Source organism: Nipponia nippon, unplaced genomic scaffold (genome assembly GCF_047370975.1).
Source record: "Nipponia nippon isolate SJK-2023a ecotype South Korea unplaced genomic scaffold, ASM4737097v1 scaffold_1, whole genome shotgun sequence".
In the NCBI taxonomy this organism is placed as follows: domain Eukaryota; kingdom Metazoa; phylum Chordata; class Aves; order Pelecaniformes; family Threskiornithidae; genus Nipponia; species Nipponia nippon.
The window spans coordinates 10,593,856-10,613,992 of record NW_028262290.1 but is presented as its reverse complement, the minus strand read 5'-3'; the positions used below and the strand labels follow the sequence as shown (position 1 = coordinate 10,613,992).

The 20,137-nt window shown below is 39.0% G+C and overlaps 1 protein-coding gene across 4 annotated transcripts in view; it reads right to left on the bottom strand.

Annotated features, from left to right (window-relative positions):
- CYRIB (CYFIP related Rac1 interactor B) overlaps positions 1–20,137 on the bottom strand; it is a 102,316-nt gene that overhangs the window by 9,806 nt on the left and 72,373 nt on the right. For 2 of the 4 annotated variants that reach the window (XM_087746002.1, XM_087745995.1), the window contains exons 4-5: positions 7,509–7,591; positions 1,144–1,265 (exon numbers count right to left, since the gene is read on the bottom strand). In XM_087746002.1, the coding sequence (XP_087602128.1) occupies positions 1,144–1,265; positions 7,509–7,581 (195 nt within the window). In that variant the 5' untranslated portion in view covers positions 7,582–7,591. Of the gene's footprint in view, positions 1–1,143; positions 1,266–7,508; positions 7,592–8,618; positions 8,702–20,137 lie in introns of all 4 variants that reach the window. The other 2 variants (XM_087746011.1, XM_087746017.1) reach the window with 2 other exon arrangements.

The following is a 20,137-nucleotide window of genomic DNA, read 5'->3' as shown; positions in this document are numbered from 1 at the left end:
CAGTAAGCTTCCCAGACAGACAGAGCCTTAAATTCAGTCTCTCCAAGTTTTTAAGATAGAAACTGGACTACCTAGCAACTGAAAATTATTAAGAAAACAGAAATAAAAATGCTCATAACTCTCCTGCTGCATCTTCACAGTCAACTCCTTGATTCCAAAATCTGTTTCAGTGAGCCCTGGGCTGTAAGTTGCAGCACCCTCCTCTCTGGTCCCTAGGAAGCTTCCTTCCTGCGATGTCTGCCTCCTCTCAGGAGCGTCTCTCTTCTCCATGGGAGCTGTAGGCTTTGTTGCTGAGACACACATTCCTGCCAGATCCTACAGCCTCTCCCTGAACATGCTCCTTCCTTGAAGAACAAATAAGCTATCTCCCCTCCTAAGGGTTTTGTGTGACTCCTTAAACCTACCTTATGAATTCAACAGAGACAGAATAAAAACTCATGGCACTTTAAAGCTGAATAGCTCCAAGTATCTCAAATTCATCTAGAGTGAGCAGAGACTCCTCCTATGTACCAGGATTTCTTAAGAGCACATTACAGTAAATCCTCACTTCAGGAGCAATGTAACCCCATTGCTGCATCTGAGGAAGAAGGGAAGGGGGCTGAGAGGTTATTTATTCAACCCTTTCTTAAAGGTAAAGGAAAAACTGAGTGGCACACTGTAAAGAAACTTTGCTTCTGTTCCAAACACCTACTTTAGTAAACAAAAGCCAATTAAAAGGGATTGAAAATGAGATGTCTTTTGTATTCGGATTACCACACATCAGACTTCTCCAATTAGCGTACAAAAAGATGTCGACACTACTCAATATTGCATTGTAGTCGCGCCCTGCTCTTTCCAAATTTGCCACTAACTCCAGAAGAGCTTACGTGGGAATATAAAGAAAAATCAATGACAACAATTCCATAAAGAGTTTGAAAAGCATCATTCGCTATTACATATGAGCTTAATATTATTGAAATAAGCGACATCTGTTTCACTGTTAAAAAGGAACATTCCAGAGCAAACATTCAAGACAGCAATTTTAATAGGCAACATGCTCTGCCAAAACAGCTCCTGCAAGCAAAGTTAAAATCCAGCAGTATTTGGTTAGGATCAGACAACGAACAACCACAGGTTGTGTGCAATCATAACGCTCGAGCTCACCTCTCGTATTTCATGGCCAGCTCCTCTATATGACTGCAAGTCTTCCAGTATTCCTTCTGCATCCTTTAACACTACATTCACCTGATTATAAATTTCCTTTTCAGATTCTGTAGGTTGGGCATCTAAACAGCAGAACATATTAAATATATATATATAACAGTAATATGGAATTCAATAGGCACACCATCACCTACGGGACAAATTCTTCATGCAGCAGCTCATCAAGAGTTTTCATTCTCTGAAGAGCTACTACAATGTATGAGAAACTCCAAGAGAGTAATTCTATTCATTTTAGTAGTCTTTTAGCTTCATTTAGCATCCCAAAAATCCACCTGGAATCCCTCCTTCCTGACTTATTTAAAATTGGGTTAGGAGAAGGGATCCTGACAAGTCATCTTCATGACTATTATATCAGTCTTGCCTTAGAGTGCAGTACAAGCTCAGTGGAAGACTTAGGTAAGCACTCAAAAAGACACGCTCGCTACAGGTATTACAGAAGGTGTTCATGTCTATTCTTATCTAGAAACACTGCATCAGATTATTTTCCATCCTCCCTGCCTCCCTTTTTACTGGTTGCAGAAAGAACTGTATCTTTTACTTCTAAATATACTTAATTCTCAAAACATATTCTTTGTTGCACTAATTGCAAAAGCAGCGTTGAGAACAGAAAGATGCAGTGTAAACTTGTTCTTTTCTTTTCCCTCCCCCCTCTGTAAGGATACCTGCTGTCTCCCAGTTTTTCTATAATTAGCTAAAGACCTTCCAAAAGTATATTTGATCATCATTTCAGAAAAAGCTACATATACATGTTTAAAGAAATGTCATTCAGTAAGTATGTTTTGAGAAGAATCAACAAAAGGCTTTAACCTTTAAAAATAATCACCTAGTACAAATATCTCAGACCTGGTTTACCTGATATGTGATCAATTTTTCTTCTAAAATTCTGATGGAAGCTAAGCTGTGAGGTTACATCCTTTTAGACTGATACAAAGACAAAATTTAGTTAGTTACTGAAGCTGTCACTGAAGCTCTTACAAAAAAATCCCACATCTCTGTTTACATGGGCAAAATATGTTATGAAATAAATATCAGGATATTTTAATCCAGCATTTCCAATGCCAAAAGTCAGTGTATTAACAATAGATCATTTTTTATAGGACAAACAAAAAGCTATCTACAGACAATATAACCTTGTGATTTTGTGCAGTTTAAAGGGTCTGGAAAATGTCTTTTTAAAAGTGCTTTTTCCATGATCCATATGTATAACTCCCACTAACAGTGATGGAAGTTAGGTACATACTTACATTTAAAAAAAAAAATAATCATAATATCCTAGTGCTACACACTAGAAAAAAATAAATTAGAAAATGAAGTTTGTATGAGGAGAAAATAAGTTTCACATGCATTGCCTGTCTGGATTTTGCTGTAATTTTTGCATAATACTTCTTATTTTTATGGTTTAATGCATAGAGAGTGGGCATTATTAGCGAATATGCCTATATATAGACCTTGCAACAGTTTAACTGTGATATTTTGAGAATCATCAAGAATTAGCACAGGTAAAAAAAAAGCTGGTCACTCCTTTTAAAAAAAAAAAAAAGTATTAGAGCACCACATTGATTAGGCATTGAGTAAAAGTGGCCAGTGCTTTTCAGATCATGACAAAGGTCACATTTATAATTTTGAAAGCTGCTGAAGACTGCTGTAAGAAATGAAGACAAAAAAAATGAGGGAAAAGGACAGGTAAGCACCAGTTGACTGGCAGCAGTTCATGCACAAACATGAAATGCTATAGTGACATACAGACTAAAACATGAAGCTCTGTAGCATTCCAGATTGTGTTGTTAAATAATGCAATCAAGACTTGCCACTTGGATCGTCTTGCGCTGAGCACATCTCTTGCCTATTTAAATTTTTCATGCCATTTTTTCTTTACCCTCTCTAGTAAGGAGAGTTCATATTTCAATGGGGGGCGGGGGAGGGACACAGCAGAAGGGCCCATGAGAACTCCTCCTCCTCATTTCAAAACCCACCGACAAGCAGAACAGATGTAGTACTACAACCTTCCAACTTCAGAAATGAAAATCATCTTGCAGATACAAATTAAGTGGTCTTCACTGAACAGCTGGCTATGCAAGTCAACACCTTCGACACCTCTGTTGTTGTGTTTCACTTAGGATGTATCAGCCAACTACTGTATTTCATTTCCCTAAAATGTTCCAGTAAACCCAAAACAGTGGTTTATACTGAGTTTGTTGGGGTGGTGGGGTTTTTTTGGGCTTTTTGCTTTTTTGTTTTGATTATAACAAACTTATCAATATACATGTTTTAAAATCCAGCAGGCACCTGATTATTTCTCTTGCTACGTACATAATTTTGGTGCACCCAGCCCTCTCCGAAAGAAGAAAGCTGTAAACCTGATTTGCCCCAACTAAGTTTCTCTCCCATCTCTAATTCTTCTGCATCTAGAAAATAGCTCAAATTTAAAAAGCAAACCTAAATTCTTTTATATTCACTTCACAATACATTTAGGATATATTAGGATAGATTTGAAAGGCACAATATAGAAAACCTTCAAGCCCTAGGGCCAGCTGGCTCAGAGCAATTGGTTTATTTGCTTCTCAGTGCAGGTTAGAGCACTATATTCTGAAAGCCCATCACAGCTGGAAAAAGAGGGAAAGGTTCCTCTTCCTAAGCACTACTGTAATCCTGAATAGATGGAGGCAGCATTCCCACATATCAGTATGTACCTGAGGACTCAAGCTCCAGGACTTTCACTTGAGAATCATAGAACTGTTTTGGTTGGAAAAGATCTTTAAGATCATCAAGTCCAACCGTTAACCTAGCACTGCCAAGTCCACCACTAAACCATGTCCCTAAGCACCACGTCTACCTGTCTTGTAAATACCTCCAGGGATGGGGACTCAACCACTTCCCTGGGCAGCCTGTTCCAGTGCCTGACTGCCCTTTCGGTGAAGAAGTTTTTCCTAATATCCAACCTAAATCTGCCCTGGCGCAGCTTGAGGCCGTTTCGTCTTGTCCTATCACTTGTTACTTGGGAGAAGAGACTGACCCCCACCTCCACTGACCACAACCTCCTTTCAGGTAGCTGTAGAGAGCACTCTTTTTCCTCAATGTGGAGGGCACAAAGCAGGTAAGGGAGTTGTGCTCTGGAGTTAGTCTTGACAACTAAAGAAAAGCAACCAGCAATGCCAGGCATCCAAAGAGCAGGATGAAGGAGGCATACAATTTTAGGGACTTCCCCTTCCATGAATGTAAATTCCTGCTACAACTTTATGACAAGGCTTTGCCTTTACCCGGCAACATTTTCCATAGAAAGAACAAATACAGTAAGCAGTCATTGAAATGTTCTGCAGTTTGATATTGTTGCCAAGGGAGCCAACCCCTCGTTATTCAGGGCAACTTTCTCATTTTTAATCCAATAGTAAGAAAAGTGAAGACTGAGGTTCCTCAAGTAAATGGAGAGTTTGTCTTTAAATTACTTTTAAATTTAATCAGAACATTACTACACTAGAGGCAATATAGAGTTCAGAAAGCTCACACGGTAACATATTAAAGACAAAAGAGTAGACCTGAAACAATATACAAACGCTGTTATGTGAACTAAATGCTATGGAAGTATGACAACATATTGCATGCGGGGAACACACACACTTAGTGACTATTTAAAAAAATATTTGGCTAGCCTACAGAACTAGTAGGGAGAGAAGTTTGGGGTTAAAAGTTTACACTGCACAGCAAACACTATTTAAACTGAGATTTTTTTCCCAGGGAAGAACACATCAAGTCATCTGAAACTGGCTGGGACAAACCTCACAAGCAAGGGAGAGAAAAATCCCAGACTGCTGGAGATGAAATGATTTATTCATCTCTACCATCATTACTATGGAGAATGCTATCTTTGTGGCTCCTCTGAAACCTAGCCAAGTTCTTTGGAGGTAATGCAGAATACTTTCAGCGCTAGCTTGAGATCACCATCTGCAACCAAAAGTATTCTGTATTTTAGCTACTATTCAAATCAATACATTTGGAAAGGATTTGCACTGTGACAGTAATGACACCGATGTAAAAGCTGAGCTGTTTCCCACGTTGTAGGTGGCTGTTTCATGTTAACAACACTGTCCTTACAGAGCTGTGCATTTTCCTCTGCTCATGTTGAAGTGGCACTGCAGTGATTTTAGTAGAATACTTCAGACAACTATTTGTTTCAAATAGGTAAGGTGAATGACCAAAGAAAACATACACTTAACCAGTGTTACGGCAAGGAAAAGCCAACAGCCCATTATATCATTTATTGGAACCTTTTTTGCATCTATTCTGATAGTCAGTCACACAAATCACTGGAATCTAGCACCAATATAAATATCTGTGGGGGTGGGGGGAAATCTTAGGAATAACTCTAAAAATCTTTCCAAATTTGGAGTTTGTATCCCTATAAAGCTTTATGGACATTAGATGTTTAGCTCTTTATGGTATTGTGCAAGAAGCATTTAACTAGCCTGCTCATTCCAAAGATATAAAAGGATTTAAGAACAACAGACTTCAAACTGTGTAGTATTGGGCCAGGCCTAACATAGAATTGGCAAATTTGTTTTTAATACAGAGCTTACTTGCTCTTCCACATAAAAACACAAAGTTAAGTATCACAAGATTAAGTGCCAAGTCTTGAAGAAAGATCTTGACTGTGTCAAAGCCAAGATCCTGTCAAGGCAAGCTATCTGAAACAGAGTAGAAAGAAGCATGGATACACAGTATAGCAGCAGAAACAAACGCAGGACAGGGTCCAAAATGAATAAAGAACAGTCTAACAATTCAGCCATAATATAAGTCACTTAATTTGACTGCGTATGTAAACATTTCATGTCAGCAACCTGCCTACTCTCATGCCAAATCTTGTTCATGCTCAAAACATGCACTTTAAAACAAAACTGATAGCTAAAGAATCAATATTTTTTTAAAAATAGCAGCAATTTTTATTGCAACTGATTTTAGAATTATGCCCTTTGTATTCAGCTAACTTTAATTTAATTTAGGCCAATGAAATGGTCAGTATTTGCAGATTAAGCTGGAGCTTCACAACTCCAATGTTCTCCCATATCAGTTCTCCCTACTTGACTAAGTCATACTTATTCTGATGATATGTGAGTTTTGAAGTGGTTTTAAACAACAGTTTTGCTTTCTGATTTTTTAAACACAGCCCTTGATTATCTTCCCTTTATGAATAATTTGTACGGCTATCGTCTTCCAACAACAATATATTCAGAAGAGACAATTAATAAAATCAACAGTACAGGATAAGGGTTTAAGAGAAGTTGTAACTTTAAACATCACTGAAGCAAAAACAAGCATTCGCTTTCACATTAGAACTAATATAGGTAATTGCTACTGTTTCATCAAACACAACTGAAAAATAATTTGGGGGAAGAAAAGAAGATATAACAAATGTCAAATTATCCATATCACAATACTTCATAGATTTTTTTTTTGTTATGCTATTCCATCTTATTTTATGACATGATCAAAATGCACTTGAACATTAGTTTTCTTATTTTATGCTTGCTCATGTGCAGCTGGGTAAAGCAATAGCATATCCCAAAAGAAAGTAGTTAAACATGCATAGCAGCAGCCAACAACACTTACCTGCCATTCTTAGGCTATATTATGTCATGCAACAAAAACTAAAAGCAGAAAAACTAACAATACGTGAACCTTCCAGAAGGCTTGGCATTGATCAGACAAGCTATACGTCTCTTCTTTTCAAAAGCAATTTCGTCTCTGTACTCTGAGCCCTCCTTTTAAGGAGGGATGAGGTTAACTGTCAAATTTCAATGCCAAATCAAGTAAGGTTCACATATACACCTTGAATGTGATGATGTTGGAGAGCTATGAATAGCTGTCGTGAGCCCATCTGTATATGTAGCATTACTCAGTATGCAGTGGCACACTGGAAGGGAAGAAAAGATAATCAGGTTTCATATTCAGTCCTTCCTTTAAGGTGCACGGTACCTCCTTGCAATTTCAGCAAGTCTTCAAATAATTCAACTTCTTTTTAAAGTTTTGATTAAAAGCAAACAGAATTTTGGTTTAAAAACAAGAACCATTTCAGATTCCAATAGCAAAATATAATTTTAAAGTCCTCCCTGAAATAAAAATTTTACATTTTAGAAACTGAGGTTATTTTAAAATACATTGTTGCTGTCTACAAAAGTTTGCTGAACAATTATCCATAGCTCAGGCATGCAAAGCTGTTAGAAGGATGGCAAAGTGAAAACATACATTTAATACATGACAAATGCAGTCTACTGCAGGCAAAGAGTAATAGATATATAAAATCATCTTCTCACTTTCAAAATCAAGGAAAAAATTTGGCCCCTGCTCAAGGTCTGTGCATGTCAAAACTTTTAGAAGGTTCCCCATGTTAAGGTACCTGCCAAGACAAGAATGAGAGAAAAGAAAATTTTCTTTTTATACGAAGGAACAGCCCAAATACAGTTGATTGAAACGGTGGCGGAAAGAAGACCAGAGAGTTCCATCAGGCACAAACCCGTCCTTCAGGCTGCCACCCTGATGGGTGGAGGGAGACCCCCACCTCAAGGACACACAGCCGGTGATCCCAGAGATGCAATGCAGCTTTCCTGTAAGGAGTGACTATGTCACCAACATCTTCACAGCCGCCCCTTCGAGAAAGGGGCAGAACTCCAACTGAAGGCATCGCCAGTGACTAATTCTGTCCCGGTACACCCTAGCACCAGTGTCCTGAGCAGGAGTACCACGTTGAGGGCTAAGTACTGTATTTGAAAACATTGACATGGTAGCCGTGCTACAGATCTTTCACCTGATGGGACAACAGCAGGAAAGAGCTTTAATTTTCTCAGCCCTTGTAATTTTGCCAGAAAGCCATTATAGAAAACTGCATCAAGATACATCATTTCAGTGTGCAGAAAATGCCAACGCAAGTATGCCACAGATCTTTTGCACAAGTTGCCTAAAACATTCATGAAGCTCAGACAATTCCACTTTGGACTTTTGGATGTAAAAAATGCACATTAACTGCACCATGAATGACCAAACCAGGATCAGGAATGATTTAGTACTCACGCTTGTATAAGGTAGGATTACAGTGAACAACTGCTCAGCACAGATTACTAAGGCATACTGACAGAATTTTTCGTTTTATGATTACTTGATTTGCAGGCAGATGGATGGACATCACTGACCACAGAGACCCAAAATGACTAAGCACAAGGAAAGAAAATTTACACAGTAGCATGATGGTGGCTTAGCTAGTACTGGAGGGGAAAAAAGAAAAAAAAAAAAGGAATGGGAAAAAACACATGCAACTGCTTCAAATTGCAGATTTGCAACCGAGTCCCCTAGCCTTCACTGCAGCAGGTATAAGCAACCCTTCTGTTACCATTTTAAATGCACCAGCTGTGAAGGGCCGAGAGACTTACTTTCAAAATCCAAGAAAAAATGTGCTGCATTGTGGTCTATGTCCCTGGTTAGCACCTTAATGAGATTACCCATGCCAGCAAACCTAAAAATAAAAATGGCAAAATAATTTAGTTCCAATAACCATTTCCTATTTTAAGTACACGCCTGGGGCTCACCAGAGCAGGGCTCCTGTTGGGTTTTGCACACCGGATTCATCACCTTCTGGTGGGAGGTAGAAAATGTGCACTGTATAGCACATTTCCACTCCCCTTCTTCTCAGGGAGGAGTGATTATTGAAAAAAAAAAAAAAAAAAAGAGAGTTACACCTTTGACAAAAATAAAGATCTGAATTACTGGCTCTTTTTCATCTTTGTTAATACATTTAAAGAATTGTGTTACGTATGATGACTGAGCAATTGTTTTGCGTAACTGCAGCAACCCACAGCCAACAAAGCCATTGTTGCTAATGACAAAAGCAACCTCAAATGGAACTGATGTCATCATAAGCCTGATTTTTACTCTCTCTCCATAATTCAAACCAAATTTCAGAAAGCCTCTTAGTAGTAGTCATCTGTGGCCAATGAACAGTTTTTCCTGTCAAATCATGTAAAGTGACGAGTTAAACCAAAACCAGGAGATAATCAAGTTTCAGCAGTTCTTATGTTTGCTGTCACATCCCAGGTAAAAGAAATGAAAAGTGGAAGAAAAATTAAATAGTCATTAGATTAATCTAGGTCAGATAAATTAATGAAACAGTTTCAAATGTTATCATAAGTTTCAGAAATCGGTCCCTTCAGTAGGACTATGAAAAATGAATTTCATAATAAGGCAGCCTTTTCAAGGACCCTCTGATGTTTTACAGAGGCTGAACACGTACTTAAGAATCATTGCCCTGAAACATCAGGAGTTCATTGGAGTGCTGCTGCAAGACAAACAAAACACTACCAAAAAATCTGATTTCCAATTATTTAAGAATAAGCCATCAACAGTCTGACATCTGGATTAAAGCATAAGATCTAAAAATCAAGTTTTAAATTGGTGTAACTATACCAACCTACCAGCATATGCCCTTTTTTTTTTTTCCTGATTTTTACTTTTACTGAAGACTGATGTTTACGTGGAGAGAGTAGCATGACAGTAAGAATTATCAATTTATTAGGAATCAAGAAAATTGAAGCAATGTGAAGTCAAAACAAGTTGTCTGACAAAACAAATTTTCAGAACCAGGGTTGCCAGATTTCTTGAGTTCCATAAGAAAAACGCAACTGGTGTGTGAGGGGAAAGCAAATGAAGAACAGTACGTGATTTATTTTTCAGGATCCACAAGATTCAGCAATACATCACACAAGCAACAAGAGCTAGAAAAGGAAGTGGGAATTAATCCCAGATTGTTGAAAATTACTCAGTCTTTGCTCCAAAAACTAGTTACATTAGTCTTTGCTCCAACAACTTCTACAGAATGACCAAACAACAGTCAAAAACCCAGATTTTTAGAAAAGTGACTGAGTGCAATCCAACTGATCGCAGTGGATTCTGCATAGAACCTCATTGCTAGGTGTACGCATCCTTTTTTACGCATTCAGCTTTCTTCTTGAAACACCAGAAAATGCAAGTCCCGCTTCCTAAGTATTTGAACTTAGTTTTCTGGAAAGTCTGATCAGATTTCCAAGCCTATGAGAAACACCCATTACTTAAGGAAGTTTTAAATTAGGGTGTCCAGATTAGACACTTATCTAAACGATTAATCCATCAAAACATGCTTCTTCAAAGAGGCAGCTTTTCCAGAGCTTTCTGTTCCATAGCTTAGTGAGCTCTTCAAATGCTACACGTGCATTAATGCTGTGTAAACAAGCAACATCAGAAAGCAGAGGAACTACTCTTCCATATCTCGCAAGCACGTTCTGTAACACAGGACTGAAAAAGCCACTTAGTCCACTCCCCAACCACGAGGATATTCATAATCCGGAAAAAGCTGAAATTACAGAGGCATTCTTAAACAAATATTTTCAACAGGGGCAATAAAAAGCCAAAAGTACAAGCTGCCTAATGCTGACTGAGTCTGTAGTCTCAGATTTAAAAACCAAACCTCAAACTCCAAACAATGTATTACACGTCAATTCCAATGTTAACAAGCAAGTCGCAAACACGTAGCAGTGAATGGTGTTAACTGCCTAAAGAGAACTCTAACTACACCTACAATTGCTGCCACACTTCAGCTCTTTGGCTGCACCATCCCCTCCTCCACCAAAATATTTTCAATACCTCAAGTAAATGCCTCTATGCAGGTTTTGCCTTTGTTTTGATATTAACCAGTGTCCTAAGAGTTTACAGGGTCATGCATGTGGTTTAAATATCGGATAACATTACTTCTGAAGGTCAGAGTAGGGGCATGCTTAAAAGGTTGCAATATTTTCAAGATAAGTTTACAGAAGAGCATACAGCCACTGCAGAACAGATTGTTTGATTGAATCCCTACCATTTCCTAAAATAAGTAAGGCGTCAGGGACTCAGTTCTGCAATACAAATACCTTCTTTCAGACCTTCATCACTCAGAGAAGTCTGCCGATAAGAATATATGGTTTCTTTTCTGGGCGTGAGTTTAACAAATACAGAAGCACGATAAAAGGTTTGGCACTACAATGAAACAGTAGATGTGAAACAAATTCAAGCAGAAGATGCAACTGACCCAATGGTAACAGTTCAGTGAACAGCCTCTCTCAGAAAAGGAGAGAAATTGAAGATGATGAGAATGAATTAATTCAATTTTGACAGCAACAAGAGGACAACATGTGATATAGGAATACATTTCAATTTACACGAATACAAAGCTGCATGAACACTTGTTCGTAATAAAGTTCATAGCAGAACTCTTCCCTCATGCATTCAGCATACTGAAAAATCTTGATAACCTTTAGTCACGTCACAGTTTTGCATACAAGATACGCGATCACATTTGCTTTCTCAGCAGCAAAACATTCACCGTATATTCAGTTTTTATGGAATAAATGGAAATCTAGCAGAAGCTGGACAAACACAGTATTTTTGAAACTTGTATCAAGATGAATTCTAACAGTTGCTCAAGGATCTCAAGTATTCCTTAATACCAGAAGATTTGCTGTGTTTTAAGAACTGTGAAAATGACCATTCTTCCAAGTTGTAATCCAAAAAGTTAGGCTTTAAGAAGCTAGAAAGAGAGCTTGAAAACTAGATTTAAACAAAAGTTGAGATGATAAAATTGATCTAGAATTTCTTGGGAGGAAACTTTCTCCTTAGCATTCAAGGTAATAAACACAAGATCTGACAGACAGGAATTTATTCTTCTGGCAAGGCTAAGCACTAGTTTCTTGAGCTCTGAAATGGCCTTCTAGAAGCAAGACCGAGGTGTCACAGTGTGGAACTCCCCAGGTGCACGGAAGCAGCTGTAGGTCAACGTGCAATGGCTCACGTTAGATGGCTCACACTTCTGTACGTTATTTTGCTTCCAAAGGTATAGCTAAGCAGGAATAGAATCATAGAATCATTAAGGTTGGAAAAGACCCTTAAGATCATCAAGTCCAACCGTTAACCTATCACTGCCAAGTCCACCACTAAACCATGTCCTCAAGAAGAGCTGACCTGTTGCACTCAGGTGGAACCTTAGAGAAGGGAAGATGAAAACTGACCTTTCTGAGAGGCTGCTATGTCAGCAGAATACCTGGACCAATCTAGAGTAAAGCAACCCAGCTCAGAGATGCATCAGGCTCCTCACAGATCCAGATTAGTTACTAGAGATTCTTATTTTATTCATGATAGCTCGTCATTTGCATTTCTGCTGGGCCCAAAACACACGAAAGAAGGCCCACTACAGGCTCTAATATTAAAAAGAGGATGACAATCTGCATGTAGTAAAAGAAACAGTCTACAAAACTAGCCATTACAGGTATCTTCAGGGACCTCTTCTGCTATTTGATGCCCTTTAAAAGCATCACCAGCATGGAAGACTTTGGTAGTTCTATGAAGACTTACCTTGGTAATTAATCCACCCTCAGTACTGATTTACCGAGCACTCTTTTGATTTCCTTAGAAGTCCACAACTTCAGCTGAAGTAAGCAGAATTACTGTTATAGAAAGTCAGCCGTGGTTTCAGTTAACTAGCCCTGACATTGAGCTACCATTGTCTAGTCAAGGATATCTTCCAGCCCTAACTGCATCCTTCTTGAGCACATTGCCACATCATTCAGCCCCAAGTCAAGAAAGATTTGAGCCTGCATAATGACCAAATTCAACAGCAAGTACTACAACCCACTGAGTTCTATATCCTGCAGTCGGGCTTTGTCCCAGAGCCAAACAGCTGGCAAAGAACACTGACTGGAGGTGACTTTTGTGGGTGGTAACATACCTTTTGACCCGCAATTATTCCAGTGTAACTGGAACAAATTCCACACTGAAGTTGTAATCCTTATCAAGAAGAGTTCTGCATATTGCAATCACCAACATCAAAATATTCACATGCCCAGCCTTAAGTACAGTTTTAGGTCACTACCTATGTGTTCTTACACAGCTTCAGATGGTCAACCTCTGTCCAATTTTATTTGGTATTCTCATTCAGAATAAAGTACACTTCAAAACTTTAAAACTGTTTTTTTCTCCCAAGGGTCTTATTGATTTTAAGATTTTATAGTGTAGCATCCAAAGGTAACTCATTAGGTAAACTGACAGTGTAAGGTTCAGTAAAAGCACACTTGAGATCACTGCAATTTTCTCTTGCCACGAATTCAACATCATAAAACCAAGAGCAGAAAAGACCACTAGTCTCTGTCCCAAAACTGACTGTCCCTGTGAAGCTGCCACGAATCCCTCTCCTGGCATGCTCTGTACTCCAGCACAATACTCGAGCCACGTGGAGCAGGTTATGGGAAATCGAAGCGTGAGCCAAGAACATGGCTTAAACTTGACCTACTTGCAGAGGAAGACATACAGAATGCCACATTTGATTACAATGATTTGGCCCATTACAGCCTTATGGGGTCGTATGATGTTGCGTGTAGTGTCATGATCAGACAAGCGGAAAGCAAAGGCATATTTTCAAAACAAGCCTTGCACGCATGCCCTTCATGCTGAAAACATCCCTGACACATTTCAGTATTTTTTTTTTCCTAAGCTAAGCCCAGGGGAAATTTAATAGAAATAACATGATGCAACTAAATTCAGCCGAGCACTAAAGAAATTTCCCCCTCTCACACCTGAAAGAAAAACTGTACATTAACAAGGATTTTGCTTGCAACTGGTGAGCAGCTGGAAAAAACTCACTCTTGTTAAAGGTAAAATACTACCAAGACATTTGTAAGTGACATTTTTAAGTCTGCTTTGTTGTACTGGAAGAATAGCACGCTTTCAAACTAGTTAAAAAATCTGAGTTAAATAAATAGATGGAAAAAAAACGTGTTTGTGACCATTGAAGAACGCCTGCTTCAAGAAAACATCAGATCACCTTTTGGAAAAGCATACATTATTCCCAAGACTACTTTTAATAAAGCTTAAGACTGAACAGGAACATCCGGAGTATGAAAACGGGACTCCACAAAAACCTCACATCCGTGCTCTGGAGCCTGGAGGGGGAGAAGTTAAGCACAGCGCTATACGGAAAGCACTTCTCATGAAAGAGCAAACATCTTCTTCCAGGGATTGAGTTTTAAATTTTCAATTGGTCACGTATGTGTGGCATAAACATCTGATTCAGAGATATTTTGGTAAAATAGCAAGTGAAAAAACACTTAGAGCATTAAAAGTCTTACATTATACTATAACACTACAGTGTTAACACAAACAAAACCGCAGCTGAATGTCTCCCTATACTGTTTTTCCAGAATGATAATCCTATCAGCCTGGCAATTGTTTCAAGGCTTACTGAACATTTTCTGCCTATGGTATCTAGCCACGAAGGGGGGGAAGACTGAATAGTGGCTGCCCACATCAGCTGGAATCCAAGGCAGCCCTTAGCAACACATGGTATCACAGGGTGGACAGCCTATAGGATCCAGTGTTGTTTTCTCTCCCGATGAAGCAGTTAAGCTTCACGGGCAGTGAGAATATATCTGCCGCCAACCTTGAAAGCCAGAGAGTGCTGCAGAGATGGAAACAGGCTTGTAAACTACATTGTGGGAATCACTCTTTTCAGAAAGTCATAACATTTTCCTTGGATCCAAACATGTTTTTCCCTAGTCTAATGCACATTTATTTCTCTTCTGAATAGCGCTAAAGAAGCGTAGATGCCTGTGCTGGTTTTGGCTGGGATAGAGTTAATTTTCTCCATAGTAGCTAGTATGGGGCTATGTTTTGGATTTGTGCTGGAAACAGTGTTGATAACAGAGGGATGTTTTCGTCACTGCTGAGCAGTGCTTACACAGAGCCAAGGCCTTTTCTGCTCCTCACCCCACCCCAGCAGCGAGCAGGCTGGGGGTGCACAAGGAGCTGGGAGGGGACGCAGCTGGGACAGCTGACCCCAACCGACCACAGGGATATCCCACACCATATGACGTCATGCTTGGCATATAAAGCTGGGGGGGCGGTTGGCACAGGGGCCGCTGCTCAGGGACTGGCTGAGCATCAGTCGGTTGGTGGTGAGCAATTGTTTCATTTGCATCACTTGTCCTTCTTGTGTTTTACTTCTCTCTCTCTTCGTTATTTTCCTTTTCGTTACAATTTTATCATTTTTATTTTATTTCAATTATTAAACTGTCTTTATCTCACCCCATGAGTTTTCTCACTTTTACCCTTTTGATTCTCTCCCCCATCCCACCGGGGAGAGTGAGCAAGCAGCTGGGTGGTGCTTAGTTGCTGGCTGGGGTTAAACCACGACAATGCCCTCTGACACATGCTAATTCCTACTACTGATATTAGTGGTGTTTAAAGTAATAAAGATATGTCATTAAACAAAATCCCAAAGTACTAAAATACATTGTCCAGACAAGAAATAATGGTTGAGGTAATAGTGAAAAATAGTAGTTATCACTTAGAGTCTGGAAAAAAAAGAGACCAACACGTGGAAATTAATCAGCTTTAGATTTAGGAAGGAGAATTGGTGCTATTAGCTTAAAACAAGTTAGATTTTGGATAAGCTGGTCTCATTATCAGGACTGATCATAGCTATAGTAACATTATTAAAGGGAGCAGTTCAGATACTGACATCTAACTGCTAAATCAAATGCATGTACAAAGTGCCGCACCAGTCACCAGTTCTGCATAAAACACACCATTTCATTCATTGCTGGACAATTTGTTCTAGCAAACATAAGATTTCATCAGTTTTTACAGCCACTTTTATGACATACTTCACAGTCTAAACCTATGCAAATATCTGTGCAGTGCTTTCCACTCCTGACACCTAGCGGTTATTCTTCCACAAGCCACTAATCGCAAATCAATCGTAATAAGAATAAAAGATATGTAAGCCAAAAAAAAAAAAAAATACTCCACTGAATTCCTGCGGCTTCAATCACCAATATCTTCCCTGAATAGTGGAAAAACAATTTATACTGCCGGATAGAAAATGTTTTTGTATAGGAAAGTAAGTATTCAGCTTACTTAAAAGCTGTTTAAAGCTGCCTCTGATGTCAGTCCTTTTGGCTAAACTTGACTTTGATACAATAAACTGTTTTAGTTGAAACTGAAGTTACTTTTTTTTGAGATCACACATCATCAATAAAGTCTCCTTTCTGAACAAAACCGAATTCAAGACTTGTCATATCAGGAAAATGGAGGCCTGCCAGGGAAAACAGTCTAGTGAAAAAAGGCTCACATTCCTCAAAACCAGAATTGTACAGTACGGTCAGGTCAGTGTTTATTCAGTCCATTTTTCCACTTAGAGGAAATCAAGGGAAAGGCATTGAAGAATCCACAGTTCCTTTAGAAGAGGCAGTCTTAAAGCCTTGTTAATTCGGGAATATTTTAGTGGCACAGCTGACACTGAATAACTCATTTGACAGGAGCTACAAGTGTGCCTACACAAGTCTGGAATAAAACCCAATTTGTCTGGAAGGATTACTCTTATTTTTAAAACAGAACTTGTATTGAAAAGGGAGAGACTATGCTCCAAAAATCTGCTCTGATTTACCCTTCAACTGCACAGTTCTTCCAAGAGTAAACCTGGGGCTAAAAAATAGCTAGAGATACTTTCCTCTTTTAAAATGCTACAAGCTTAACATGCTTTCTATCTTAATTCTTAATTTAATTCTGCATAATGCTCTTTTTAACTCAATTACATTGCAACCATCAGAAAAAATACTTTTTTTAGTTCAAGGACGTTTACATTCAAATGCAATTTGAAGTTTGACATCTCAAAAGCCTTTTGCAGTGCTGTAACTCCTCCAACAGAGGTCACTACCTTACAATTTGATCTTCCAGAGAAAGGGAAGCTTGTAACAAACGTGTTCACACTATCTTGGAGCCTTAGAGCTCAGAGTCGGCAATTTCCTTCCAGCCCAAACACTGCATTTAGTCCATGATATTGTGACATTGTCCTGGAAACAGGGCTGATCTTGAAGTCTGTCTTTTTTCAAAGCAAGCTGACAACATTCTATTTTTATCAGGTACATAAAGATGCAAAAAAGCATTTAACAAGAGATGCAGTAGATTTAGATCGCTTTTTTATTCTTTTACAGAAAAGCTTCTTAACTCTACAAAAGCCAGTATGCCAGTTAAAACTGTGCTATATTACCACATCACTAAGAAAGTTTCCTATTTCAATGATGTCAGCCTGTAATTTAACAGCTGTCAAGCTCTCATCTCCAAAAAAAATCCAAAACAAAACAACCCAACAATAACAATTTGTATGGTAACTCCTGCCAGCTTTTCATCTCAATGTAAAGAAAAAGAAAACAACCAAGAAACCCCAAAACCTGCAAGTTTTGTCTAAGTGCTAGAAAACAAAAAAGATCTTTGCAATCCCTAACTTCACTATAGTGTCTAGTCCAATTGATCTGCCACCTTTTAGTTGGCATTTCACTTGTGAACAAGCACTTCAAGCCTAGTTTTATTTGGAAGTGTGTTTTCTTTCAAAATAGCTGAATTCCCATCTATAAGAATCAGACTCCCGTACATTACAGTACCCAAGCTGGACGAAGTTGCACTGACAAACAGCCTTGGTCATACTGCCACCTAATGTACCAGGACAAGGAATACAATCATCTGCATCGCTCTTCAATACTCAAATGTTTTCTTTTAGTTTGGCTCCAAACTGTTGCACTCCTTCATTGCCTCGGCTTGCAAATCCTACACCAACAATATTATGACAAATTATCTAGTCATCAAGTTGATGGATATAAATATTCATTGACATATTCTATCTCAAGGGATTTTTTTCAGAATGTGACAGTACTAAACCACAAACCTTGTGTGTACGAACCTGACACTGACTGTCCACTGTGAATTCAGTTCAGTGACACACCAGCTCTGAACTACCAAGGAGGAAGGGAAGTCCTATGGCCTTCTAAATCAGAATGCTGGAAGCATATTTCCATATTCCATAATTCCATATTTCCATCTTTGAGGATTGCTTTCTGATTATTTTGTAGAGTTTCCTTTTTCTGAGACACCAGTCAGACAAAGTATGTTTTCAGAACATAGAAGGCTAATGAAACACATCAAGTTACTGATGGTACAACAGAAGATGACTAGCAGAATGATACTGCTTCCCATCCCATCTGTTTTCAGAAACAGCAACAAAACAGACAGGCATTAGGCAGGGCGGAGTGATAAAACTGGTCTCTACATGGTTGTTTGCGTCTTTAAAGTTCCACAAGAGATTTCTTGCAAGATCAAGGTTCTACAGCCGTCTTTGTTATTTCCAGTTACTACTTCAGATAGCCTCATGAGGCACAGTATCAACTACTTTTATTGAGACTGGATAGTTTTTCTCATTAGAAAGCAAGTGTAAAAAAAACAACCAAAGTCAGACCACACCGGTCTAGACTCCTCTGGCTGTGCTAAATCTGATCATCTTTCATCTCATTTTCCATCCCTCCCAACACACCTCAAATTTTCTTTTATCTTAAAATCAAACTAAAGGCGTCCCATAAGTGTAAGATATCATAAGACAATTTATTTTCATCCACCTACTGGAAATACAGAGGAACTGTATTGCTGTTCTCCAGTGATATCATACAACCTGCAATCCGTTAAGATTAGTAGCAAGCATGCACAATCTCATGCAGAGTTACGATTTTCTGCACCAGTCCATCTGTGAACTCTACAAGTCCATCTCATCTCACAAGGAGTTTGCAGCAGTTCTTGGGGAAAAACAGGTACATATGGAGAACAGAAAGCCATTAAAGAATAATGAATACATTTAATAATCACATCTGACTCAAAAAAATACTTGACCTGAAAATACATACCAGAAGAACCACCAATATATGCTCGCCCCATTCCCACTCTTCCCTAGGCATCTGCTCATGTTTGAAGGTTCAGGTTTTATTGGATATTAAGCTTTTTTTCAAGTTTTAACCTTATTCAGAAAGCAACATCTAGTTAAGTTTGCCCCGTTCTTTGAAGCTTAACCAAAGTTTTCAACAGTCTCCAGATCTTTACCATTGTTATCTTACTGGTGCTTTCCTACTGAAAGCATTGCTTGGGTAGGGGTTCTGCCAGTCCCTTCCAACCCTTCACACTGGTGATTCCCAGCTGGTTTAAGACGCTGTTAAGCATTTGGCAGCTACTTTCTCTCCACACAGCTGGAGAAGGTGAAAGCATCATCAGTCAGTCACCTGAACTTTAGGGCTGCTGAAGTGGACACTACCACCCTGGTTTGTAAACATTTTCCCTTCAATACCCACAATACTGTCAAAGAAAACAGAAGTGTCTTGCATGTGCTGTAGCTGTTCGCTGGACAGCCTTCCTCCTCCTGCAGGCAGTACTGTTCCCAGCAATGCCCCTTGAGTTTTACCAGCTTTGCTGGTGACTCTCACCTTCCTGAGCAGAAGCAGCACTGTTCTAGCAGATGAATAAGTGGGGGGCTATGAAAGGATGAGTAAAACCAAGTGCACACATGCAGAGGGAAGTAAGATGGTGATTCCTGGAGACTGCACTTGGCTAGAGGGACCCATGGTCTGACTCAGTTTGGTGACTCTTAACTATGTATCCCTTGCAAAGGCACATGATGCTGTAAATAAAAGCTTGCACTAGTTCAAATTGCAACTTTGCTAATACACTTATCCATGACTTCGGAAGTAAACGCTACCAAATGACAAAGGTACTATTACTGCTGGCACTAGATGATTTTCCATTAGCATATTGTAGATTTGGAGAATATTGCTGTATGCTTGTCCAGTTCCTAGACTCATTCCATAACCCCAGAGAGGCAAGACGGTAGGCAGAAGGACTGTTGGTCTGACCCAGCATTGCCATAAGCTCTCCTAAGAATTATAAAAATGTGATATAAATCTCATCAAAACCAGCAATCCTGTGAAACAAGTATTTTAATACATCAATTATGCACTAAAATAAGGAACGGTTACTTTGGCGACACATTATAATGCTGTATATTCTTAATTCCCGAATGGAG